Source organism: Sus scrofa, chromosome 5 (assembly GCF_054392235.1).
Source record: "Sus scrofa isolate SSC_HxYL_T2T_F1_AM1 chromosome 5, Sscrofa_HxYL_maternal_Yorkshire_Landrace_v2.0, whole genome shotgun sequence".
In the NCBI taxonomy this organism is placed as follows: Eukaryota; Metazoa; Chordata; class Mammalia; order Artiodactyla; family Suidae; genus Sus; species Sus scrofa.
Window position 1 is genome coordinate 100,172,616 of NC_139387.1, and position 26,686 is coordinate 100,199,301.

Sequence of the window (26,686 nt, forward strand, 5' to 3'; positions counted from 1 at the left end):
GGTGGGTGTCCCATTTGGTTGTCTTTCTAAGAGCCATTCTTTCTTCTTTTTGTTTCAAGAATCCTGGTTTATGGCCAACTATAGAGGATGAATCATAGTCTAAACCAGAGGAAGGCAAACTTTCTTTCATAAAAATCCAGGTGATAAATATTTTAGACTTTGCAGATTACAATCTCGGTCACAACCAATCGGCTTTGCTTTGTGGTGCAAAACAGCCATAGACAATATATATGATTCAATGCAGCTTTGTTCCAATAAAATTTTATTTGCAAAAATCCAGTATTGGTCTGGACTTAGCCCAGGATCGTAGTTTGTCAAACCCTGGTCTGAGGCAATCATAGCAACTTTCTTTGTGACCTCAGGTGTTGGCGTATTCTGTCTTCTCGTAGTGGAATACTCTCCCTTCTGGCCCCAACTTCCCATTTCTCATTCTGGCTGACTCTAACTCCTCTTTCAGGTCTCATATTAAACGCTATTGCCCCAGGAAGATTTTTTCTAACCCCATATAATTATGTTGTATATTTTCACAGCTGCCTGTCATCCACCTATCATTATGCTCATTGTTCTTTACTGTAATTATTTCTTTTATTATCCATCTCTCTCGCTGTATTACATTCCCCACAAGATCATGTCTGTTTTGTACTGTCGGATCCTAGTGGTCTGCCTTCCTCATGTCTAACATATACTTGTATATATATATATATTGTAATATATTGTAAAATATTGTAAAGTGTATGAATGAATGAAACATCCTGAAAGCTGTGAAAAAAGAGACTTAAAGACAGACCTAACATAAATGATTAATATTTCACTGTGGCTAGGGCTACCACAGAAGGATGAGCGAGATGCTATGGAATACAGAACAGGTGAGTTTCATCTGTGTCTTGTGTTCACCAGGTAGGAAAAATGGGTAAGAGCGTTTCAGGCAGAAGAGACAATAGTCTAGCAAAAGACTAATAAAATCCTGAGTCAAGGTAATTGTGGTAGAAGAGGTTGATTGGAAATTCAGATAAATATATATATATATTTTTTTTATTTTATTTATTTTTTCCACTGTACAGCATGGGGACCAAGTTACACTTACATGTATACATTTTTTTTCCTCCCTTTGTTCTGTTGCGATATAAGTATCTAGACGTGGTTCTCAACGCTACCCAGCAGGATCTCATTGTAAATCCACTCCAAGAGCAATAGTTTGCATCCGATGAAATTCGGATGTATTTTGAAAGTAGACCCAGCCAGACCTGTTGAGAGAGTGACTGTGAACATTGAGGAGGCAGGCGTCCAAGATGGCTTCCACATTTTACCTGAGGCACCAAGGGTGGTGATAATACCGTTTACTATGTACAGATTAAAAGAGAAGCAAATGTTTGGGAAGCTAAGAAAGTTAGCTAAGCTTAGGAGAAACAGAATTTTAGGGTTTGGGGAAACACGGGGGTATAGGTGATAAGAACTCGGAAGTCTAAAGTGAAGACTTATTTGAGGGAATTCAGGAAGCATAGAAGATAGTTGAAAACAGGGGCCCAAATGAGACCAAGATCAAATTAATGAACATTTGCAAAAACATGGCGTGATGATAAAGCACCAATTGCTTTTCCAAAACAAAAATAAGAACAGCATCCCTTAAACATCCAAAAGAATGATGCTTCTTTCAACTGAGTTGCCTCAGGAGGCCCTGCACGCAGGCTGGGTCTGCTGTGACTACTGCTAAAAATACTCCTTATAGAGGCCATCCTTTAAAAAGTGAAAAGCGTGTTCTTTTGAATATTCTTAGTAATGGCAAATCTTCATTGTTTAAGGATAAATTTGATGGGAGGAACAGAAAAACCATAGGGCTAAGTCTAATGAATAAGGGGAATGAATGATCATACTGCACAAAATCATTTCGGTTCAAAACAGTTGAGTAGCAACAGCAAGAAAGATTTTCTTACATGAATCTTAAAGCAATTTTCATTTTTTGCAGGGGGAGGCACAACCTTGACGTATGGAAGTTCCCATACCAGGGGGTGAGTTGCAGCTGCAGCTGCCTGCCTACGCCACAGCCACAGTAACGTGGGATCCGAGCCACTTCTGCAACCTACACCACCGTTCAGGGCAACGCCAGATCTTAACGCACAGAGCAAGGCCAGGATAGATACTGCATCCTCATGGAGAGTAGTTGGGTTCATTATCCCTGAGCCACAATGGGAACTCCTTAAAGCGATTTTCATTCGGTAAATATTTCTGCAGTGGCTATGGGCTAGATACTGTGCTCTTACGTGCACAATAGCAAAAAGGAAGGTGCTTATGTGTTTTGAGCCGTAGCATTTGAACAGATATTGTTTGAATAGATGTTCTTTCCCTAGTTGACTTCATAGAAAGATATGTTACTTAGTGGTACATCTAAGAGGTATTACTAGGGAGTATTACGTCTTCCTAGCTTCCTCATGGTTGGGCCTGGTGCATCTTCATTATGCTTTCATGGCTCTATGTGCATACTTCTTTTGTAGCATATTCGTACGATGTGGTTATTTTCTCTATGTGTTTATTTGTCTCATAGGACGTGATGATTATCTTATTTCACACTTAGCACAGTACCTGACACAGAGTACTGGTTAATAATTGCTTGTTCGGGAGTTCCCATCATGGCTAGGTGGTAACAAACCCAACTAGTATCCATAAGGACGTGGGTTTGATCCCTGGCCTCACTCAGTGGGTTGGGAACCCGGCACTGCTGTGGTATAGTTTTCAGGCGCAGCTCGGATCCCACATTGCTGTGGCTGTGGTGTAGGCTGGCGGCTACAGTTCCAACTCAACCCCTAGCCTAGGAATTTCCATAAGCTGTGGGTGTGGCCCTAAAAAGACAATAATAATAATATAATAAATAATTTCTTATTAATTTAATAGGTATATGGATTAATAAGTGAGTACATAATTTTAAAACTGCAAATTAATTTCTATTCAAATGCCTCAAAGAAGTCTTTCCCCATCAGCTGACCTAAATATCCACACACACCTACCACTATCGGCCTCTGAGTTTTTACTTGCTTTATTTTTCCTCCGAATACTTATGCATATCTGAAATTGAATATGCACTGTCTACTGTCTGTCTCCCTCACTAGAATGGAACTTTAATGAGAACAGTGGCCTTGCCTAGGCTATTCACAGAGGCATCCCCCAGTGTCTTGAACAACTGCTGGAACAGTAGTTTCTTTTTAAATAAATATGTGCGTATGTCCACTATATATTATTATGCAACAAATCACCCCAAAACCTAGTAGCTTAAAACAACAACCATCTTATGATAGCTCGTGATTTTGTGGGTCAGGAATTAGGGCAGGACTCAGCTGGGAGATTCTTCTGGCAACAAAGGACCATCAGTGATACACTTCTGGTGGATCTTGGTCTGGAGGATCCAAGACCGCTTTGCTTTCAAGGCTGACTGTAAGGCGGGGCTTAGCTGGGCTTGATGACCGGAGTCCTACCCGTGACTGTCCAGCATGGAGGTCTCAGAGCACTCAGGTTTCTCGCTTGGTGATTGAGAGCTCCCAAAGTGAGCATGCAAAGAGCTATCGGCAGAAGATTCAAGACTTCCTATTAAATAGCCTGACAGGTCCCCCTCAGTCATATTCCATTCATCAAGCAAGTCACTAAGTCTAGTTTATATTCGAGAGGCAGAAATAGAGCCCATCTCTCAAAGGAAGAATCAGCAAAGAATTGATGGTCATGTTTTAATCGTTCACATTGCATGAAGGAAAAAACTGAATGTGTAAAATTGGGTAGGGATTGAAAACCAAACACTGATTGCTGGATGAGCCAGACATGAGTAGCCATGAGAAAATGAAGTACAGCACAGACTTCTCTTCTCTACCCACAAAAAGACAAATTTTTACAGAGAAGTCAAACTGGAAAATAGTATCTATTAAACATGCTCTACATTCTCTTTCATTTAGTCCTCACAAACCACACTATTGAGTGGCTATTATTGTTTTCACCACCCTTTTCACAGATGAAGAAACTCAGGCACAGAGACATCAAGTACTTGCCCAAGAGTACACAATAGTGGATGATAGGAACCCAGGCAGTTCAACACCAGAGTCCACATTCTTCTCCATCAAACTATAGGGCTCTCGAGGTGAGCATCATAATATATTGCAAGACTGATATTTCTCCTACAGAATGAGCAAGAAGGGCCTATTTAAAGAAAGTAAAAAAAGAATGTGATCTTTAGAATCAGTCATTTGTCATAACCCTGGCTCTTCCTAGTAACAACTGTGCAACTGTGGGCAAGTTATTTCTTAATTACTCCTCTGCAAAAGAGATGATAGTATCTAGTTTGTAGGATACAGTGGAGTTGAAAGTGATATTTCCGGGTGCCTAGAATAGAGCCATCACTTAGAAAGACTTTAAAAAGTATTAGTTCCCTGCTGTGTAGCACTGGGAACTATGTCTAGTCACTTATGATGGAGCATGATAATGTGAGAAAATAGATGTACATGTATGTGTAACTGGGTCACCATTGCTGTACGGTAGAAAAAAAAATTGTATTGGGGAAATAACTATTAAAAAAAGTATTAGTTCCTTTCTCAGATACATAATAAGTGCCCTACTTAGAGGGAAAACCAATCCCATTGTGTGTCACAATTTTTTTCAGAATTTCTCCTGGCATAATTAAATATTTATAGTGAGAAGGAAAAAAAAAAGAGAGAGAGACTTCAGAAACTTAGGTTAGGTTTATCCATCTCCCTTCACAAGTTCAGTTTCTGCCCTATCTAGTGTGGACAATAGAATCGCTTCTTCTAGAAAAAGCAAGGTTACCACTGACGAAATAGTAGGGGGCTGTCAACACAATTTTTTGTTGGTAATAAAAATAGTTTTAGAAAAGACTTACTTTTTATTTAGAATGACCTATAAAAATAATACTGTAGAGAAAAATGCTCTAGATTTACTGTCTAATTCCACATTCCACTACATGGAGGAGTAGGGGAGAATTGGTGATATGAGAATATCACATTTCTAATTTGACAAGCTAACCTCAATGATTCGCATGAATATTCTATTACCAAGAATATACTGTCATGGTTTTATAAGAAAATTTTCTTTTCTACAGCTAAAAGCCCAAGATTGGTACTTGGCTACTTATAATTGTTATGTATAATAATGTACACTACTATTTTAAGTCTTAAATTAGCTACTTGCCTGACAAATCACAGGGACTATCCATTTCATTGCCCATGCTCACATTCTGCACTCTCTGAAAAAGGGTGAGAAATAAACACAAGAGCAAACGGGCAGCCCAAGTATACAGAACGTAAGTGCACCATTCAACTAGGGAAGAAATAAGACAGCTTGTGGTGACCTAAGGAAAAGGCTTATAACTATTAGAAGAGAGAGGTGGTTCAAGTAGCTGCAAGTCAAGTGCACAGTATTTCAGCGCCGAGGCCTAGACAGATACAAAAGATGGAAACATTCTCGAATCCTAGTCGTGCTTCATTTACAAGCACTTCCTCTGAAGACCAGAATTGTTCCCTAGCCTATGTTTTATAATAACCTAAATTACAAAATCAGAGTATGACTCTTAGAGGAGGAGGATTACTCTAAAGCAATAGGATATGGTCCTTACAGAAGTCAGAGAACGGGTGGACAAACAAAGCCTGATTATTCCAATCTTGAAAATTGTGAAGTTTGTTTTTTTTTTTTTTTTTTTTTTTTTCCCACAAATGAGAAGACCAGCAGAAGCACCAGGATTTTGAAGAGCACAGATTTCAGGGAAAAGCTAAAGAGAAATATGGGCTATCGAGGAGACTGCTGAATTTGAGGAAGCAGTCTCTAAGCACAAGAGTGCACAACAATCCAATAAGTGGTGGAGAATTATTAAACAAAGCTTTTGATGGCCAGTGACTTACAAAGGAGGCACAGATCTTTGTTAATTGCATAATAAGTGCATTTCTGAAAAGCCTCCTATGCATTAACCAGTGGAAACCAATGAAAGAGATAGGGGTTTACTCTTGGCTTATTAAATTAACTATCCTCAAGTTTGGCAACCAAACAAGAAAAAAAAAAATCAGAAGAAAGTGGACTTTTTATCATGGATGGTATTCAAACTCTATAAAACTCTGTGCCTCTTTACAGTCATGGAAATTTTTATTATTGCACTAAGGATTTTTGTGATTAGCATACACATTAAATGAAATACAGTAAAAAAAAAGTGACAGAGGGGAAAGTACGAAAGATATATGTTATCAATGTCCTGAGCCATAACTGTGGCAAGAATACAAACCAGCCAATTGCGCCACATCCTGGGTTGTTGGGGTTTTTTTTGGATTTTTTTTTTTTTTAAGGGGCAAGAAGCAAGGTCATGTATGCACAACAGAAAATAATGAATGGTAACTCAGGTATAATATTATACTGGGCACTTTTGAAAAGAAATTGTTGCACAAATACATGTAAGCAGCTTTCTGGGTGTTCTTTGATTTGAGACTCACTCACCCAAAGGGACGCCTGTCCTCTGACCAAAAATATGTCTCCCATTTATTGAGGTAACTAAAATTCACGCCATCCTTTATCACTTTCGGTTTATAGATAGAAAGGAGACCCTAGGTCTGTTGAGAAATGAGGCCGGGTGGAGTCCCAGGAAGGAGTCTGGGAAGCAGGAACATGCTTTGTATTCAAGAGCAGACACAGAAGAGGCAGCAGGGGGTGGACTGGAAAGGCAGCCCAGAGAGCTCTTCCTAACATCGTCCAGGAGTTTGGTCCAAAAGGAGCAAGAGTGATAGTTTCTCTACTTTTATCTTACTCACTGAATTGGCCATGTCGGCCTCAATTATTTTTGCTGCTTACTGAATTGTGTTTTGTGTATTTACTATGAAGACTTTGTTTCTTTTTGGAAAGTAGTTTTGCCATTTGGCTCCTTTCCTGATCAGTTCTAATCACCATTAATGGTTGTCAATTGTGACAACTTTCGGCTTCAGAGAGAGTAAATGCCTTATTATAAAGAGATTTCTATCAAATCCAAAATATGTTTTTATCCAAATCTTTGGAGTTTAGTTCATATAGAGTGATTATAGGAACCATATGCATATGCTATAGAAACTTTTGTATATACAGAACTTTCAAATATATGTGATATGTATATCAGTCCATCTATCTCTCTATGGATGTATATAGATATATATATATAGACAGAAAGATACAAAGATAGGTATATGCACATTTTGAACTTGAACTTAAAATCTTAAGACATTTACTGTGTCTAGGTTGTTACTCTTGTCTAGACGAGGAATTATCTATATGATTATTGGCAAATCACTGTGGGCCTGTGGAAATTACAGAATATAGGAATACCTATAGATTTTTGCCTCTGGAGAAGTTCATTTAACATGATTCTCTTATAGTTTAACTTTCTAGCAATACAAATATAAATAGTGGATAAACCACAAGATCCTACTACATAGCACAAGGAACTATATTCAGTACCCTATAATAAACTATAATTGAAAAGAATATGAAAAAGAACATATATATACATGTATATAACAGAATCACTGCTATACTGCAGAAACTAACACAATATTGTAAATCAGCTATACTTCAATTAAAAAATATATATGTATATGCACATATGACTTTTCTTAGAGTGATAAGGGTTGGAGATCATGGAATTCCAAGCCTCTATTCAATGCAAAAGTCTCTAGTTAATAATGCAAATTTTGGGAGCTCCTGCTGTGGTACACTGGGTTAAGAATCTGACTGCAGTAGCTGAGCGGGCTGGCTGCAGAGGCGTGGGTTGGATTTACCTCCTGGCACAGTGGGTTAAAGGATCTGGGGTTGCTGCAGTTGCAGCAAAGCTTGCAGCCGTGGTTTCGATTTCAGTCCCTGGCCCTGGAACTTTTATATGCCATTGGTGCGGCCATAAAAAATAATAATAATAATGCAAATTTTGTTGGACGTGTTCTTGTTTCCGGAGATGAGGAACTCACTACTCTATAAGTATAGAATTCCAAACCTGACTAGTGAAGAGCTTGAGTCCTTCCGCATTATCCTTCTCTCCCTCCAATTCAATTGCTCTCAGAGACCTACAGTGTCCAACTCCTTAATATTTTCTCTCATCTCTCTCTTCATCACTACATCCCTGCTGTACGTCCCCATCACTTCCAGTTACATTTTGAAATAGCCTAGCCATCCCAAAGCGTTGTCCCCACCCCCTTGTAACCATTAATTCATGATGCTGTTACACTGTCTTTAAAAAACAAACAAACAAACAAAAAAACGCATCTGATCCCGTCATCCACTTAAAACCAGACTTCTTGAAATCATCTTAAAGTCTGGTCCCAGCCAACCTTATTCTTTCTCTCCAGCCTCATTCCTATATCTAACTTCAGGTATACCCTATACTCCATTGTGAATAACCTGTAATTTGTAAAGAGCTAGCCTTTCTTCATGGCTGCCTATCTTTGTGTGCATGGATCCTTCAACCCGAAAAGTCCTCTCTCCTACCCTCCTATGGCCAAGCTAAGTGTTCAGATTCAGCTTGGGCACCATTTCCTCTGAGAAGCTCCCACTGCATACATGCATACCTGGCACTTAGCACATTAAATTAGAATTGTTTTCTATTTTGCTTTTTCCACTGTACTCCCAGTACCTGTAATACTATTACAGCATTACATACCCAGCTGAAATATAGCTAGGTAGTCAATGTTGAATGAACATGAGAGATTATTTCTGTTATTCTATTAAGCAAAAAACCACCTATGCATGGCTTTATTGCCTTTTCCAGATGATAGCCCTTACATTTGAAGACGGTTTTTATATCTAGATTTATCTTATTCTCAACATCTCCCTTAATTCCTAGCCTGATCATCTTTGCCTTGGTGATCACAAACTCTTTTGGAACAAATTTCCTAGCTAACCTTACCTTGCTTTCTGAACCTCTACTTCCAAAAGTTCTTAACTTGTGATCTAAAAGTCTACCCAATGCATTTTCTCAGAGTAAAACTAGATTTTTTTTCTAAGTAACTCGCTTCCTCTATAATCTCTTATTCTTCAAACTATCCTCCTCAAGAAAAAAATTGCTAATAACTCATCAAGTCATCTAATCCTTGCCTCAGAGCATTTTTTCAAGCTACATCCTAAATGTGGCAAGACCTTTAGGTCAAACAGCTCCGCTAATGGTTGGGGGACAAGGGCAAAAGGGCTTATCCTGGTGTCTTATCAAGTGAGTGATTGGCTTCAATGAGCTTGAGAGGATATTTGTAAAATTCTGCACCTTAGCTCAAAAAGTTAAGACTGCTGGAAAATCTACGAAGCTAATAAACTTTCTCTTTGCTGTTGTTTAGTTAGCATTGAAAGACCAATTCTTGAGTAAAGTTCTCCTTCCTACTTAAAATTATTTTGGAAGATGTTTCAGAGGCTCTACCAAGGAGTTGTCCTTAACCAAAATATAGCACTCCTTGGACTTTCCAGATGAAAGAATAAGTCTGAGTGAAACAATAAGAGCAGATATGTGTACATGCTTTTTTAAAAGGTCAACCTTGTTAACAAAATTACCACCCGATTTTCTGTGCCTGCCCAGTTTGAAAGTAGGTATGGTACATAGCTGTCTGTGATATTATTTTCTATACTTAACCATATGTTAAAATTTTCATAATTCAGAGTGAAAACTAAAAATTACTTTTAAAAGCTATGTGGAAATTTTGCCTCACATTTCCCCACTGCTTTACTTAATTCCTTAATAAAGCTACAAATGGGAGTGTGTACTACACGTGAAGAAGTTTGTCAATATGAAGTGTTTACCTCGGATCCTGTTTTTTGTTTCAGGATGAGTTTTACATATTATGGCATAAGTACCCAAACTATTCAACTCTTCAAAAGCTGTTGTCTTGTTTTTCTACAGCCCTGGAAGAAACATAGGATAAGTGCTACTCTCTCTGTTTTAGAGATGAGTGGGTACAGTTGTGAAGAATTCACTCACCGTCTTGCTCTGTGTCTTCCCAAATCCCTACATCAAGGCCAAGGTGCCTGAAATGATCACATATTTAATGGCTTCTAAAAAGCTTCTAGTCATTCAATGTTTTCATACTTCACTTCTACCCTTAACTGCCCTTAAATAATGACAGCTTTCAGAATTTACTGATAAAATAGAATTTTTTACTGTTTAGATTTCTAGGTATCAATGTTAATGCCCAGTTTTTAAGATGAATTAAGAGGGTAAATATTGTACTTTGCAGTAACTTAAATTATTCTTGTCTTACACATTCCAATTATTACTGATTTACTGCTAAGTACAGAAATGCTACATATTGAGGATATGTATCTAGCTGCTAATTTTAGTGTATTAGCGGCCATCAATATGTCTCTTAGAATCTTAGAAACAATCCTATAGAATATAAATTTATTTTTGAACATGCTGTCAAGGTATCTAAAGCACTGTTTTTGGATCTCAGGGTCAGAGTGCAGTAGCCTTAGTATTTTGGTTAGAAATTCATTGCCTGGCTTTTGCATCTATATGGAAGATCTCATAGGCTCCATCTATAATAAGCGGCTTATCTAGTATGTTAATTTTTTAAATGCTGCTCAAGAAAGGAGGCTGCCTTCTTCCGATAAACCTCAGACTTTAATAATTCTGTAAATGCAGTGCTAAAGTTCAGCAGGGTGATCTGGGCTGTTTCATTAGCCCACAGCTGCACTGCTGGGATAACATTTCTTGTTGAGGAGGGAGCTTGGTTTTCATTATTGGGGCACAGGTTCATAGTTCAGTGGTCACTTCAAGCTTTCTTGACGAATTCCTTGTCTTTGTTTTCAGGGAAGACCATATGTTCTCTTGCTTAATCATTACTCAGAAACACTTACTAGTGTTCTTGTCATGACTGTATAGCCATTGATTTGGTCATGTCATAACAAATGGCGGAAATCTTCTAGACTTTGAGAGATCCTGTGTTACCAAAACATATCTGAGTTACTAGTGTAACTAGTACATAGGTCACACCCATAGAACCTTAATTTCAAATACGTCACTGTTTCAAAATTCACAAAACTTTTAAAATCTCCTTTTTAATGCTGAGTATGGATTATAAAATTTAAAAACTCTTTCGACGCTATATACAGTTTGACTATATTTTCTAGTAAATTGTATTATTTTCACACACACTAGAACAGATGAAGACAATATCAAATGTGGCCGATGAGAATATAAACACCTATTCCTTTAGTGTCTATTAGGAAAAACTGCGTGATCTAATTTTATCCTCCCAGCCGCACTAGAAGGCTGCCCCTATTTTAGAGAGAAGCGAGCTGAGGCATCAGAGCAGTTAAGGCTCTTGCTCAAGATCACCCAGCTGGCGTGAATTTCAGAACTTGCATCTGAATCCAGGTCTGCCTTTCATCAAAGCTCAAGCTCTTTCTAAATGTCAAGTTGCCTCCCCCTCAAAGCCAAGAGTAAGATTCATCTTTTGCATAATAATCTTTCCAATGAATTTTAATTCTCTCAGCATGAATTCATGCAATGTGTACTGTACTGTCGCATATTTGTGTTTCTTTGGAATTATTTTTCTTGCTGTTTCATGACTTGTCAAGGCTACTGGATGTGCATAAGTCCAGACACTGTGTCCTCTACCTTCTTTTATGCACCACAGCAAGAACTACTCTGGACAACTTATCTAACCTTGTACATTTGTTATGGCAGGGCGTGATTACAGAGATCTTTCACTTTTCCTACTATATATATCTGTATTTGGATTAGAAAAAAATATACATACAGGAGTTCCTATCGTGGCTCAGTGGAAACGAATCTGACTAGCATCCACGAGGTTTGATCCCTGGCCTTGCTTAGTGGGTTAAGGATCCGGCGTTGCCGTGAGCTGTGGTGTAGGTCACAGACACGGCTCAGATATGGCACTGCTGTAGCTGGGGCGTAGGCCAGCAGTTACAACTGTGATTCAACCCCTAGCCTGGAACCTCCGTATGCTGCGGGTGCGGCCCTAAAAAGACCCAAAAAGAAAGAGAGAAAAAGATATGTACATACATACATGTAGATCATCATCTATACCTAGTACTAAAAATGATAATATATATGATTTTACTGTTTGAATTTTTGCAGATTAAAAAGAAAGGAGGAGGCAGCTTTATTTTTCTGTAGTGGATAAGGTCCCAAAACTCTGGAAAAGGATGACGCAGACACAGAAATAAGAAAGAATATGCGGCTATTAAGTATGTGGCATTTCATTTTTAAAGACCTGGAGAGGAATTATAAAGGAGAGCGAAGATGGCAAAAGATATGGAAGATAAACATTGAGCATGACGGAAGGAAAGACACTTCATATTCAAGGAAATGAGAGGAGTCAAACATTATCACCTTTAGTCAGAATAAGACTACTTTAAAAAACATCCCCAGGAATATAGAAGGCCATATATACATGCTATGCTATCAGTAGAATGATGGTAGCTCAAAGAGAATTTAACCATTCCAAACCAAAACAACGAGATTTTCTCTCCTTTTGGTGGGTTATTTCGTAGAGAAGTGTTCCTGTAGGCCTATAAGCAAGGCACGATTAGCTGGGAAAAATAATTTTGCTGTGATAAACTCTCAAAATAACTTTTGCTGTGGAGTGGCTTCATATGGCTTACCCTGAAACAAGGAATTTAAGAAGTATTTTTCCAAAAATGTTTAAATTAGGTGAATAAAATAAGAAATGAAATGATAGCGGCCAAACACACTTAACTCGATGCAGGAACTGTCTATGTCAGCAGCAGAGCATTAAAGGGGCTAAAATTTGGGACCTGGAAAGCCAAAAATGCAGAGGAGGTGAGAATCTTGACAAGGCAAGGGAGTCAGCCACTGGGACACGTTTTTAAGAAACAGGCATCATTAAAGTTCAAGAGGAGCCAGTGAGGTCAGAAACTTAGCAACAAGCAAGCAGAAGTGAGTATAAATAGATGTGAGAAGTGAGTCTAATCACTGGGTCAGAAATTGGGGAGGCCGAGGAGGTTAGAGGAGGTTACGAAGACACGGTTATGGGAGTTCAACGAGTAGTTACGGACACCATTACTTGCAAAGAGTGAGACCCTGCAAGCCATAGATCCCAAAAGAGAAAAGGCAAAGAAAATAGAAGAACCCGGCCAGTGGTCTGGAACCAGAAAATTCACAACCGCTACGTGAGTGGAGCAGGTATAACCATTTGACTCTGTGACAAGCTATCTCCAGAAGTTTCTCCATCATTACTATAAAGAAATTTCATAAAGCAATTAGTATTTCTAGGTCTTGAGAGTAGAAATATGAAGATGTGCTTGAGCAAACACAGCTAATTGTCAGGTTTTCATGGTGATACTCATTCAGTAAATTTTACATACAAAATTTCAAAGTTGGTGCATCTTCCCTGTCCCTACCACAAAGTGACTCCTCATCTGTCACCTCGGCCCTATCACCAGAAAACTGTCTAAACTATTTTTCGTGCACCTATGATGTGCGATTGCTTTGGCTGTTTCAATTCACTCACTTGATTATTCCTATTCAGATGACATTTGCTCACCGGTTAGATTATGGTCTCAACTCCATGAGGTATCTTCCTAGGACAGTTAATTTCAGTTGCGATCCAATGAATCCCCCGTCGCTAATCCTGAATCATAACTGAAGCAGATTCTTTAACTTTCTGGGACCGGTCAGCTAGGAAAAGACAGTAAAGAGGTTTCCCCTCCCCCTCATCAGCTCTATGCCCTTTTCCTCCCCTTTTCCCTCCCTTCTCAAAGCTCTGGCTCTTCCAGTCCTAAAGACAGGGAGGATGGAGGGAAGAAAAGGACACAATCTCTTTTCTTGGCGAGGCTCTGCTGCAGGCCCCTTCGGAAGCAAATACCTGACTCTTGCAGGTCCATGTGGAAGTGCAGGAACTGGTACCAGCACACCACTGGCTGGAAGTCAGGACTATGGCTGGACATGGGATGCAGTTCCAGCTTCCTGCCTCCCTGAGGCCCAATCATATCTTTTGTCATCAAAACTCCACACTCAAACGCTGATGACGTGTATCCTGGATCACTAATCCCCTCTGGGCTCCCTGCTGGACCGATACCTGCTTACTGCAAACTGGCTGCTCTGTCTCTGAGTTCTTTACTTCAGCACTGCAGACAGCACTGCAGATTTCTTCTTTGTTTGTGCCCATCTGGGCATTTACATTGTTCACTATTTTTCCCCCCTACTATTTGTACTGCGCGCGCACACACACACACACACACACTGTTTGGGGAGTAGGGGTGCATAATGTGGGAACGCTGATCCAGGAGGTCTGAGAAAGGACTCTCGTGTGTGAATTCCGGAAAAGGCTCACCAGATGAGTCTGTGTTATGGACTGAATTGTGTCCCCCCCAACACCCCCCACCCCCAATTCATGCGTTGAAGCCCTAACCCCCAATGTAGGATGGGGTAGTCAAGCACTAAATAAGATCATAAGGGCGGGCCCTAATCCCACAGGACGGGTCATTTTAAGAAGAGGAAGAGACCGCTGAGCTCCCTTTTTCGCCGTGCATAAAGGAAAGGTCACCTAGGGACACAGCAAGAAGGTAGAAGAGCGGTCTCCCCAGCAACCAACCCTTAAGGCACCTTGATCTTGGACTGTAGACAGCCTGTAGAACTGGAAGAAACTGAACTTCCATCCCGCCTGTGCTGTCTTCTTATGGCAGCCCTGGCAGACGAGTGCAGCCTGATTATCAGTGCCCATGACCATCCCTGCTGAGAAGAACTGCGCCAAACTCTCTTGAACTCCTAACAACTGTAACCGCAATGGGAAACCCCAACTCTGAATCACTAGAGGATATTGTGCAAACCTATACTGCTATAAAAAATTGTCCTCTGTATTTGCCTGGGCCCTGGGTAACATTTTATCCTTTGCTCATCCCTCAATTTCTTTAATCAGCTTATTCCAGCCCTTACTTAGCCTTACTCGATTCTGGCTGGTGGCCATAGGCACTTAGTATTATACAAGGAGTATTAAGATAACACTTCTGTGCCTTCCTCTAAACTTTAATTTTTCCTTTTTTTTCACACTTTTTTGGGGGGGCCTTTTTCTTCTCAGTCTAGAAAGAGATGTTCCTTTTTTCTTTTCAAGGTGAATCCCCTCTGTCTGTTTTCGATCCTTTCTTTTTCTGACCTCTGCATACACTCCCCAGCATTTCCAGCTTTCCTCCCTTGAACCCTTCCTGTCTGCCATCACAAACACACGTCAAAAAATGGACTTTCATGGGGGGTGGGGGGATGCACTGAGGGTTTGGGATGGAAATGCTATAAAATTGGGTTGTGATGATCACTGTACAACTCAAAATGTAATAAAACTCATTAAGTAGTCAAAAAAGAAAAGAAAAAAGAAAATTAGGAAATAAGGGATAAAGTGCAAAAACAAAAACAAACAAAAAAATTGGGGATTCTAAAAAAAAAAAAGAAAATTGACTTTCAGTGACCAGGTTTCTGATGACTGGTAAACTGGCTTTTTTCCAGGACAGCTGACCCTTGACAAACATGGGTTTGGGTCCGTTTACATGTGGATTTTTTTTTTCAATAAATACATGCATTTTTTTCAATAAATACATGCATTTTTCAATAAATACATACATTGATTTTCAATAAATCAATGGTATATAGTAATATATAGTAATATACCATTCACGGTTGGGTTTTGAAGCTGAGGATTCAGAACCTCTGGGGCAGCGGGAGGGGTGAGTGCAAAGTTCTAGGGAGATTTTCAGTTGCTGGGAGGATGGGCGCCCCTAACCTCTCTGTTGATTGAGGTTCAACTTTGTTCCTATCGGGAGAAAATGACCCTGAATGGAGTTCTCTTCGGTCACCAGAATAAAAGAACAAGGCAGTGGATCTACATTTAGAACTCATCATTGGAGAGGGATGATGTTTTCATTTGTTGTATTTGTTTAGTTTACTCGTTTCAAACTAATTTCATTTTAAGCACCTCTTCCATGCCAGGTCTTATGAGGCCGGGTATGTACTAAGTATTTGTAACAGTTTCTTTGTAGAAAAGAAGAGATGAATTACCACCTTGATGCGAATACCTTCTAAATCGATATCTTTCACGGTTTTCTTCCTTATAGGCTGAGAGGATAATCCGTCCAGATCCACAATTAAGGAGTAAATTAATGAGTAATGGATAACTAATAATTAATAATAATAAATTAATGAGTAAGGGGTAATTATCCTTACCCTCAAGGGACTGCCGTCATGAAAATGGGTGACCTCTGGGAAAGTTAGGTTAGAAAGAAACGCTGAAGTATATGCACTTAGTGTTGACAGCAGCCAGGGAAAGAGAAACTAAGGAGGCACCCAAGAGGATGTCATGGCAAAGGAGGGATACAGACTGAGGTGCCGCAAAGTCACCTAAAGGAACTGCCAGAAACGTAGATCCTCTGGCTCCGCTCCAAACAGTCTGAATCAGAAGCGCTGCCAGCACCAGGAATCCGCATTGCTACATCCATGTGTGTCTTCTGCACATTTTAATACCTCGAAAAATGAAAGGAGGCGTTTCAAAGGAAAGGTGGGCAATAATGAGCAATATATAAAACTAAGCACTAAATAATCTGAAAAACATGATATAATCTGAAAAACATAAGACACTCCACAAATGGGAGAAAATCATTTTGATTTTCCTATTTTTAGCATAAAAAGATACTGGAGCAGAAAGCTATGAGCCTGGACCCTTGACATCTGCCTTCAGCAGCCGAACCAAACCTACTGTCATCTACCTCTGAACTGTTGATAGGAGACACTTTATTCAGTAAAATAAAGTCAGTTAAGTAGACATGTATATTCTTGGTTGCAGCATATTTACTTTAAAATAAAGGGTAAAGCATGCATGCTTCTGAATAATAACGACCACGGCTACTGAGCATTTACTACATACCGAATATTCTGTGAAGCGCTTTGTAGAAATATCTCAACAAAACCTTACAACAACCCTGTGATACACTATAACTCATCATCTTAATGGGAAAATAAATGAGTTCCTTACGGAAGTGAAAGATAACGAGGGTAGTAAATATCCGTTTCATAGCTAATGAAAGGATAGGGAAATGGATGTGGTAAACTCAGCGAATTCTCAGGTACATTTCCTGGAATTTCTACTGCTGGTCTTCCTTCCCATTCAGTCAAATCTCACTTATACATTTTGTGCCACAAGTCAGGTCCAAATCCTCCTTTAAGAAATCTTCAATAACATTTAAGTAAGAACTCTCTCTTTTTTTGAGTCTCTGGAATTTAGATTTAGGGCCATACCGTATGACCTAGATTATCCAACACTTGGGCTAGAAAAAAGTGCCGTATTCCTCGAAGAGCACAGGATGCAAAATAATTCCCATCAAATGATAACATCTAACTATTTTACATTTTTACCTATAAGAAATTTTCATTATGTGACTTGCAAGTTCTTATTTTAGGCTTATCTGTAATCATACTTCTTTTAATTCAGCAAGTGTAATTAATTTATTGTTAATGGATAACATTTCTCTGTGGTTTTGACCTAAATGTTTCTCTTCACATCTCTCCCTGGTGATCCAGGTTGAGGGAAATTTGAGAACATATACAAGTACTTTTTATGAAGCATTGAATATTTTTCCTTTCCTGCCTCCCAACACCTGTCAGTTCTCCTTAGCATTCTGCTATAATTAGAACTGACACATTCACATATGTATAAATGTGTATTTTGAGAAATGATATTGTTTTTAAAACATGCTGCTGCTATGTCTTTATTTTGTCCTCTTGCTAGATGCATGTGACAGAATTCTTGATGGAAAAAAAATCCTAATGTTTCCCTTTATACTTAATTACATTGAGAATTTTAGAAAACTGTCTCCATGAGTTGTATGAGATTAGTTCATATTGAATTGATCAACTTATCAGAAAAGATGTCATTAGTTTAGATTTATGACACTAAATGGATCATACTTTGACAGTTTGCAAAATACATTATTTTGAAGACACAGCCTGTCTTCAAAGTTAACATCCCAAATAGTAACTTGCCATAGGATTTAAATACCTTTATAAACTTTTCTTTGTAACTAAAAAAGATATTCAAAGCATATTCAAAGAACTTTGTAGGATTGAGTACTTCGACAAAAAATTGCAGTATTGTATTATTCTTATTATGCACTGATATATTCTCTGGAATAAGTGAGGTCTAAGATTAAAAGGATATGGTTATATCATATACAGTGGCATCTTTGACTCAAGTAGTTCCATTTTTTAAGGAAATGCTAAATAGGTAATCAGGTATTTTCTTGATTTTTTTACAATGAAAAATTCACCATTCAGTACTAAACCTTTGGGGAAAAAAGATGAATTTCCTAATGTAATGTGTAAAGTTATTTACATATTACTTTCTATTTGAAGAATGAAAATATAAAAATCAAACTACACAGTACAATCATCCTGACTACGACAGTAAAATATATTATTGTATGTGACTCACATTTCATTAAAATGCATATAAATATGTTCTGGGATATATATGTATATAATCTCCATAAATGAAAACTCTATTGGAATCATGCTCTAAAACGAAAATGCTGAATAATTTTTCATGACCACAACACTTTAAGAGCATATATTTTAGTATTCGGGGCTGCAACAAACCCACAAAGTGAACAGATTCTAGTTTAATCTATTATCCATTTTGCTATGGCACTATAGCAATGAATCATATATTACGTTAATGTCAAATTCTTGATTAAAGTAGAATACATAATTCAATTTTCTGTTGCAACTTCCTTGGAGGAAAAGTTGGACAAAAGCCAATGATTCTTAAATGCTTCTAAGCCGTTCTGAAAAGTTAATCTGTTCCTCTGCTAAGAAGTTTTGAAATAGTGACAGGAAGGGCTATTGTACCCACCAACCAATTTCTTAACAGTGGTTAAAGAGAGGAAAACCGATGTCATCCTGGGCACAGTGCTAATTTTGCTTGTCAAGGGAACAGCTCACTAGGTTCCTACTGTGTTGACCTGGTAAGATACGTAAATTGATTAAAAAAAAAACAACCTTTTTATTCAACAGGGTTAATTTAGGATTTTTTTTTTTTTGCTTTTTAAACTTTTTACATATTTAGTTTCTAATCCTTCAAAAATATTTTACTATAAACCCTACCAGAGTGAACGTTCATAATAAAGTCCTTCACATCGCCTGTCTGCTTTCAGGAAGATGTTACAAACATTAATTTTTCCAGTCCTGGAGTTAAGAGAAAGGAGGAAGACTCTGCAAACCTCTTTTTGTTTTCATTAAGTGGTACTGAAAAATCACACTGACACGGTCTCCAAAGGAGCTGCGAGGGTTACTTGAAACAGGCGGTTAGATGAAGATGGAGCAGTGTCTTAGGTAAGACACCAATACACGTGTGCATGTGTTAAGTAGGAAGGAAAAACCGTTTTATTTTTAAAGATGTCATCACAGTGGTTTCTTTTTTATTAACTTGCAAAATCTCTTGAAGGTTGGGGCCAGTCAGGTTACCTTTTATTATTATTTAATACCCGTGGTTTTTTTTTTTTTTTTTCATTTTCCTTTCCCTCCCACGAAAGAAGGGTGTTGGGTCAAGATGCTACAAATGAGCCAATGGCTTGGCATACGTAGAAAGGGCAAACCCTAAACGAAAACACGGGTGCTCGGAGCGCAGATCCTGACAGGCCAGTTTGCATCCGCCGAACGCGTTAACCCTTTGGGCGCTGCAGCTGGGACCCCCGGAGTCTTACGGGCCCGACCCGCAGGAAGCGAGAGAGGGGCTCCCGGAGCGGGGTCTGCGCGGCCCTGCCCAAGGAGGGAAAGAGCTGGGAGGCACTTTTGTCGTCTGGCGCCTGCGTCACGGCCCGGGACAGGCACCGAGTCCGGCACTGAGTGGAGCGGAGACGCGGCGAGGAGGTGCTCAAGGGTCAGCGGACGCGGGCGTAAGCCTTAACCTATGCACGCCCGGAGAGCTGGCCCCAGCCCGCCTGGCTCCTGGGCTCGAAGGGGCGCTGGCTGGGGGTGGCTCGGGCTCGGCTCCAGGTGAAGGCGCCGGAGTCCGCCTGCGGCAGTCATCGCTCTCGGCGTCGGGAGCCGCGGGCGACGCCGCGACCCGCGCTGAAACTGCAGCTGTGCCTGACGAAGTCACTGCCCGGCGCGCCCGATCCACCCCCTCCTCCCCCTCCGCCCCCCTGCCCCGATACGTCATGGAAACACGGACGTCAGAGCCTCTCAGCCAATCGCCGGCAGCGGCTGGAGGAAAGAGGCGAACAGGAGGGGGCGGGGGAAGCGGCCGGCCGAGGCGCCGGGCGAAGGAAGAGCGGGAGGGGCGCGCGGAGGCGCGAGTCCCCCGCCCCTCACACCCTTTCGCCACCGCGCGGCAAGCTCTAGTTGCCGCGTACGCGCTCGCCTGCCGGGAGCGAGCTCGCCGGGTCCTCCCCTTAAACGCCCTCTCCGCGTCGCCGGGTTCCCAGTCCCCGTTCGAGCCGCGCTTCCTCCCGCGCGCGCGTCTGCCCGCCCCCAGGCTCCCCGCGGGCCGCGTCACGTGACCGCGCCTAGCCAGGGCTGCGGCGGCGGCGGCGGCGGCGGCGCTAGCTTTGGCGGCGGCGGCGGCGGCGGCAGTGGCAGCAGCTGTGCCGCCAGCGTGGAGCTGGAGGCGAGAGGGTGTGGAGAGAAGGGAGCGCCGGACCGGAACGGGTGAGAGTTCTCCTTCCCCTGCGCCCCCGGCAATCTTTCGCGCCACCCGGTGCAGACGGGGCCCCTGCCTGAAGCTTCTCGCAGCCCCCTCGTGCTCGGCCGTCCACTCCCCGGGGGCCGCGGGCCCCGCCTCGTGCAGGGCGGACTGCCGGGCTCCCAGAGGGGGCTGCACCCTGCCCGCGGCCGCCGTTGCGGACGGCGGCGTGAGGCCGGCAGAACTGCCCGTGCTGAGCGCGGCGCGCCCTGTGTGCGGCTCTGCGGAGCCCAGGAGGCGGGTCCTGCGGGGACGCGGGCGGCCACTCGGCTGCTGCCGGGCTCTGGGCGGGGGCCGGGCCGGGCGCCGCCTCCTCCGCCGCCGCCGCCGCCTCCTCGCAGTGCAGCGTGAGTAGGGAGCCCCGGCTGGTGGACGCCGAGCTTGTGGCTCCACGGCCGCTTCATCCTCGAGGTGCAGCCGAACCTCCGCGTGGCGCCCGGAGTCCTGCGAGCCGCCTGCGCACCGGCCGAGTCCCGGTTCTCTGCGTTGGCCGCCGTCCTCACCGTCCCCTTCCCCCGACCCTCTCGCAGCCTCCCCTTCCTTTCCCCCTCGGAAAATGGTTCCTGCTGCCGGGCGAGGTGAGTGGCGGCCGCCGCCTGCTCGCGGCGGGGGCGGCGGGGCAGGTCACCTGCGGGGGAGGCCGGGCGGAACGCGGAGGTCGGGGCGTCGCGGCGGGGGTCCTGACAAGTGGGTGTTCCGCGGACTGCGCGGATTCTGGAGCGAAGTTGGCGGGGCGTGCGGGGGGCCCCTTCGCAGGTGGGAGCACCGCGCCCGCCCAGAGAGATCGTAAAGGTGAGCGGGTTTCTCGGCGTGAGCCGTGGCGCGGGGTCCGGCCGGGAGTCCCCGCCCAGGGCCCTAGGGACCGGCTGGGTGGTACTCCGCGTCTACACCCTCAGCTCTTCGACTTCTCCTAGCCGCCTCGGCCGCGCCATAGCCCATCCTGCGGCCGGCCGCCCCTGCCTCGGCGCCTGGTGACCTTGAGGGCAGCGGTGCCCGGCAGTCTTTCCCCGCGCCCGGGGAGGGTCACCCCTCTAAATCCCCGACTTCGGCCCCGCTGGCGCTCCGCGGGCGGAGAGCGGGGCCGGCGTTGGCCCCCGGCGGGGGCTAGTTGATTGATGCGTGTCGCACAGGACGGTGATTCCCCGGGGGTTGGAGAACCGCCTCGCCTTTCTCCCGGTGTCTCTCGTCTGGCTCCCCAGGATATTTACGGTTGCTTCCGATTCGCGTTTTTAGACTTAGTTTTAAAAGAAAGAAAGGAAGAAGAAAAAAATCCTGCGTTCTCCACCCCCTTTTTGGAAGGGTCTGTAAGAAAGAACCGCATTCCAGTTGCAGAGGTGGTGGTGCTGGGGGGTGCTCCCTTTATTCCATCCTGCAGGAGAATCCTGTGGCTGAGCTAGTTAGCGACCCCTGGTTCTGTGCAGCGGTCACTGGCCAGGCTGGTTTCTGTGCGCATTTCATTCACCAGTTTTCTGCAGGACTCGCAGCGCAGGGAGGGCTCGAACCCTGTGCGGTGCAGCGGTGCCTGGCGCGGAGGGGAGGGCAAGAGGTTCAGAGGGGGTCTTTAAATCTGCGGAGGGCTCGATCCTCGCCTCGGCAGGCATAATTTTACCTTTCCTGGGTTTAGAGCTCAGCAGCCAGGCACCTTTGGCTGCCATGCATGCTACTTTTCTCGGTTTATTAATAATCTAATGGCTCCTGTTGGTATCGATTGCTGTTCATGATAAATTAGTTATATGGATTTTTCTTCATACGCGTGTAGGTATATGCATATATCGGGACTCTGCCTTTCAACATGGAAGCCTTTGTTGTGTTTAACCTCCCCCACCTGAGGACAGCCTTATTTTAAAATCTCTCGTTCAGCGTGGGTGTATTTTATAATAAGAAGTACTTGTAAGGATCTGCTTTGTATGAGGCTCTCCTTGGGCAGAGGGTGTGTAACCCTTTGGATAGTGGCCCATGTGAGTGAATGAAGGGCCTTCAACCGCTTGCCCTGCTGCCAGCTTTCCCCAGACTCCCTGTCCTTGTGTGTGGCGGAGGCGGATTGGGGGAATTAGAGGGATTGGAGGAGAATCTGCTTTTTGTACTTGAGCAGTTCATTTGGTCCCCCCCCCCCCTTTTTCTTTTTTGTCCTGGTGAGTTCAGATTTGAAGCAAATAGACACACTGTCCTTAAAGGGATCCTTTGAGAACTAGTGTATGAAATGGGCTTATTTAGCCATTTCAGGGGGGCGTCTTAGTTTCTACCTTGCTTTGCATGAGACAGTTAAATTGCTGTAATTAAGGGTGGATCTCTGTCCTGATTTTGGCTTCGGTGTAACTGCAATGATCTTTGAAAAGTAACTGTTATTTCCTACCATATAGTCTGCAAAAGTGAGTCACAATCGGGTGAGTTGAGGACAGAGCGCCACCTTTAATTTAAAATTTCGGCATTTTCTTTTATTAAAATGATGAACATTCAAAGGATGCCTTCTTGATTTTTGTTCCAGTTGGTGTCGTTCCTGGCATCCCCATTTAGATGTGTAAGGTGAATTGTCTTCTTTTTTCTGTATTCTGTAATTCCTCACTCTTTTATGGGGGGGGGGTTCTGCAATTGTGTGGGAAATTGTTTTTTTAATTTGAAGCTTGAAATTTAATGTAGACTTCTGAGATGAGATGAGAAACTAGATTTGATTTGTGCTTATGATAAAATAATAGGGGCAGTGATCTAAGGTATCTACCTAGGAAAATAAGGAAAGTAATAGCTTTATCATAAATAGATGTTTAAAACTAGCCATTGCCTCCAAATAAGGATATCCACCAGCATGATAGTAGTTTTATAAATTTTTTTTAGCTTCTGTGCTATTAACAGATTCTAAAGTAAACATGCAAAATTATGAACTTTGTTTGAATAAGGTATAGTAATTCCTTTTTTGTTTTTCATCTCCCAACATCTTGCCATTTATGGTTTGACTAGAGTTTTACAATTACTTGTTTTTAAATAATACAAACGAAGACTTTCAGCAGGAGTACTTATACCCAGTTATTGAAGACCGTATTGGAAAAAGTGGTTTCTGTGTATGGCTTTTCTCAAAATATCTCATATAAAAATAAACAGAGTTTTTAATGCTTAGAAAACAGATGCTGTAGTGACAGCTGAATGGGTGAGATTTCTTCCTTCCCTGCCCACTTGCTCCCTTGTGTTCCCCTCGCTCACAAATCAAAAATTTAAGGATTGTCTCTTTAGACACAGGATAATTTTTAATGATTATGACTGCAGATGTGACATAAAGGAAAAAGATTTACCTTTCAAGTAATGAATGCATTAATGTATGGATATTACCAATTACAGTTGAAATTACACAGCAGAGGTGGTATCATTTCTATCTGCATTTAATTTTTAATTCAACATTTGCAGTTTCTTCATAGACTACTGTAAAGCATAAGCTGTTGAGCTATAGATAGTTTTAAGTTAAAAAATCTGCTTGAGTTTAAAGGTAGTTTTTGCTTTTCAGTCTGTGGAATATGGCCCCAGGTTAAAGGACATCTTGAGTAATTAGGTTGATGTATGCAGAGTGATTATATGTTGTTACGCGTACCTGGATAGAATCCTTGATTTGGGGACTATATTTGCCAATTTCCTTTTGGATTCAGCATTCTCTTACCACGTGAATTGAGTTGTATATAGGTCAGCAAGTTTTAAGAGGAATGGCCAATTACAACCGTTGGTGGTCTTTTGCAGTACTAACAAAAAAGTGTGTTTGCGCCCTTTTTTCCTTATGTTTTTACACATAATGCAGTTGAAACATTATTTTCACTTTTTAATTCTGGAATTTTGTCATGAATGAGAACAAAAGTCATGAAATAAGGATCAGGAAGCAGAAGTTTAAAAATTAAGTTTTTGCAGCTTGGGTAAGAGTATTTACTTGCCCAGTGGAGGGGAATAGTTATTTTCTAACAGGTGTCGTGATATATGGAAGGTTATGGTGAAAGTAGCTTATTTTGAAATATGTAGAATCTGAGGTAACATTGAAGGAAAAGGATGCCATAGTTACGGGAATAATTTTCAAAAAGAGCTTAAAAAGATTTATTTTTTAGCTTTTACCGATAATTTACACACACACATATACGTTGTTAAAAATTTTTATTGTGGAAATTGTCCACCATGTGGAAATAGAAAGAATAATGTATTTACTGACCACTTTTGACAGTTATCAATTCATGGCACATCTAATTTCATTTCAGTTTTTATGTAAGCAATAGGTCTGTTATAAATGGGGACATAAGACAACTGAATGATATTATTTTTTATGTTTATAATTTATAGGATTTATACAGTCATGTCCAACATCTAATTGAATCCGAAAGGTCAATTTTTATATTCATCATTTCTGTAATACTCTGTTTTAAGGCAGGCATCTAAAGACAGTATCTCTCAAATATTATTCTTAATGATAATGATTTTGATATATAAAATGCTTTATAATATTTCAAAATGTATTATATCTCATTCAGTTCTTACAGAAAACCTGTGAAATAAATGAGTAAGGTAGATTGTACCTTTCTTTCTTTTTCTTTCTTTTTTTTTTTTAAGGTAGATAAAATGATTTGTCTGGGCCCTAAGGAAATATAGCTAACAGCCAGATTAGCCAGAAATGGACTCTAGGTGGCTTCTGGTTTTTGCTTCATTGCTCTTTCCATTATATATGTTTATATAAGTTTGTGAAAGTTGCACAAGTTTTTGAAAATCATTTTATGACGAGTAAATTTTATAGTGAAATATAAACATATTTGTTTGGTTTTAACTTTATACATTTAATTGTTGCTTATATTTGGTATAATGAAAGCAGTTCATTCCCTGATTTGATTAACAGCTGAGTAAATGAATTTGAACATATTTGAAATATTATATTTCTAATATTGTGGATTGGATTATTTTTAAAAGTTAGGAATTTTGTTTTCAAAGACCTGTTGGTCTTTTGAAATGGTGAGAGGTGTCTTAAATCTTGAGTTAAAAATAAGGTGGCGTATGCTAAATATTTCTTTTAACTTCTGTAATTTTTTTTTCCATATTCCCTTTTTTTCTGCCACAGCGTATTTGTTTCCTAAATCTTTTTGAAATATTAATTCGGTATGTGATGAAATTTAGTCTTAAAAGATCCAAAACGAGGAGATTTCAGTTCTTGAAATCCAAAACCCTTGTTATAAATTTCACAAAGAAGTTGGTGATTGTCCAGAATGTGTGCAGGAGGATCACCTGGGGGAGTTACTGAAAGTGCAGATTCCCTGGCATTGCCCTTGCAAATCTGATTCAGCAGATTTGGGTGGGGCCCAGAGTCAGCATATTGAGAAACACTGATGTTGAAGTTATATCTAGGTTAAAATTACCTTACAGAGTAGAGTTGCCTTTATAAATTAGAAGGACGTTACTGATTTATTTGACTTTGAACATAGTGCTTTCAAGTAGTTTTGACTCTTGTATCCAAGTTTGATTTGTGGACTTGGTGGTTTTTGTGACGGTTGTAAAACTGGTAAATTGAAAATTTTTCTGTTATCTGTGTGCGCTGTCTTCTTTCAGAAGATCCATCTAGGGTTATTAAGTTACTTATTAAGCACTGTAAAGTCCTGGTTGGAGAATGTTCATTTGTTTTTGTTTTCATGCCCCATTGTCTGCCATTTCCAAATGACTTGAACATAGGTGCTTATTTATGTAAAAGAAATGCATACTGTCCAGTAGAGTTCTGTATAGTTTCATACGCTTTAGTCTAGTTCTTATTTCTTGTCAGAAGGAAAGACTTTGGATGTTCCTTTCAACTGGGACAAATTGGTGGATAAGTGGTGGTCCTTGTTAATTTCAGTTAACAAGTAGCTATTCCTCCCGAAACAGCTAGTTAGTTTTTAATGAACTTTCAGGAATATTAGTAATTGGTAATTTACCATTCTGTGCATGAAAACAGAAGTTACTGCTATTTTAATTAAATATTATAAGTTTATATAGTTCAGCAATCTACTTTAAGGTCTGTTTGATGTAAC

General features: G+C 41.1%; 2 protein-coding genes across 2 annotated transcripts in view; one reads left to right on the forward strand and one right to left on the reverse strand.

Annotated features, from left to right (window-relative positions):
* Positions 1 to 19,362: 19,362 nt before the first annotated feature.
* Positions 19,363 to 21,999, reverse strand: LOC106507543 (uncharacterized). Its single transcript, XM_085024911.1, has 4 exons — positions 21,995 to 21,999; positions 21,608 to 21,865; positions 21,307 to 21,533; positions 19,363 to 21,274 (listed from the first exon to the last, which is right to left on the reverse strand). Exons 1-4 carry the CDS (start codon positions 21,997 to 21,999, stop codon positions 19,869 to 19,871), a joined length of 1,896 nt encoding a protein of 631 aa, XP_084881037.1. The 3' UTR covers positions 19,363 to 19,868.
* The window catches only part of ATP2B1 (ATPase plasma membrane Ca2+ transporting 1), a 124,749-nt gene continuing 119,142 nt past the window's right edge, over positions 21,080 to 26,686 (forward strand). Inside the window, 1 exon segment of the mRNA NM_214352.3 lies at positions 21,080 to 21,256. The gene's annotated coding sequence lies outside the window, so the exon portion shown is untranslated.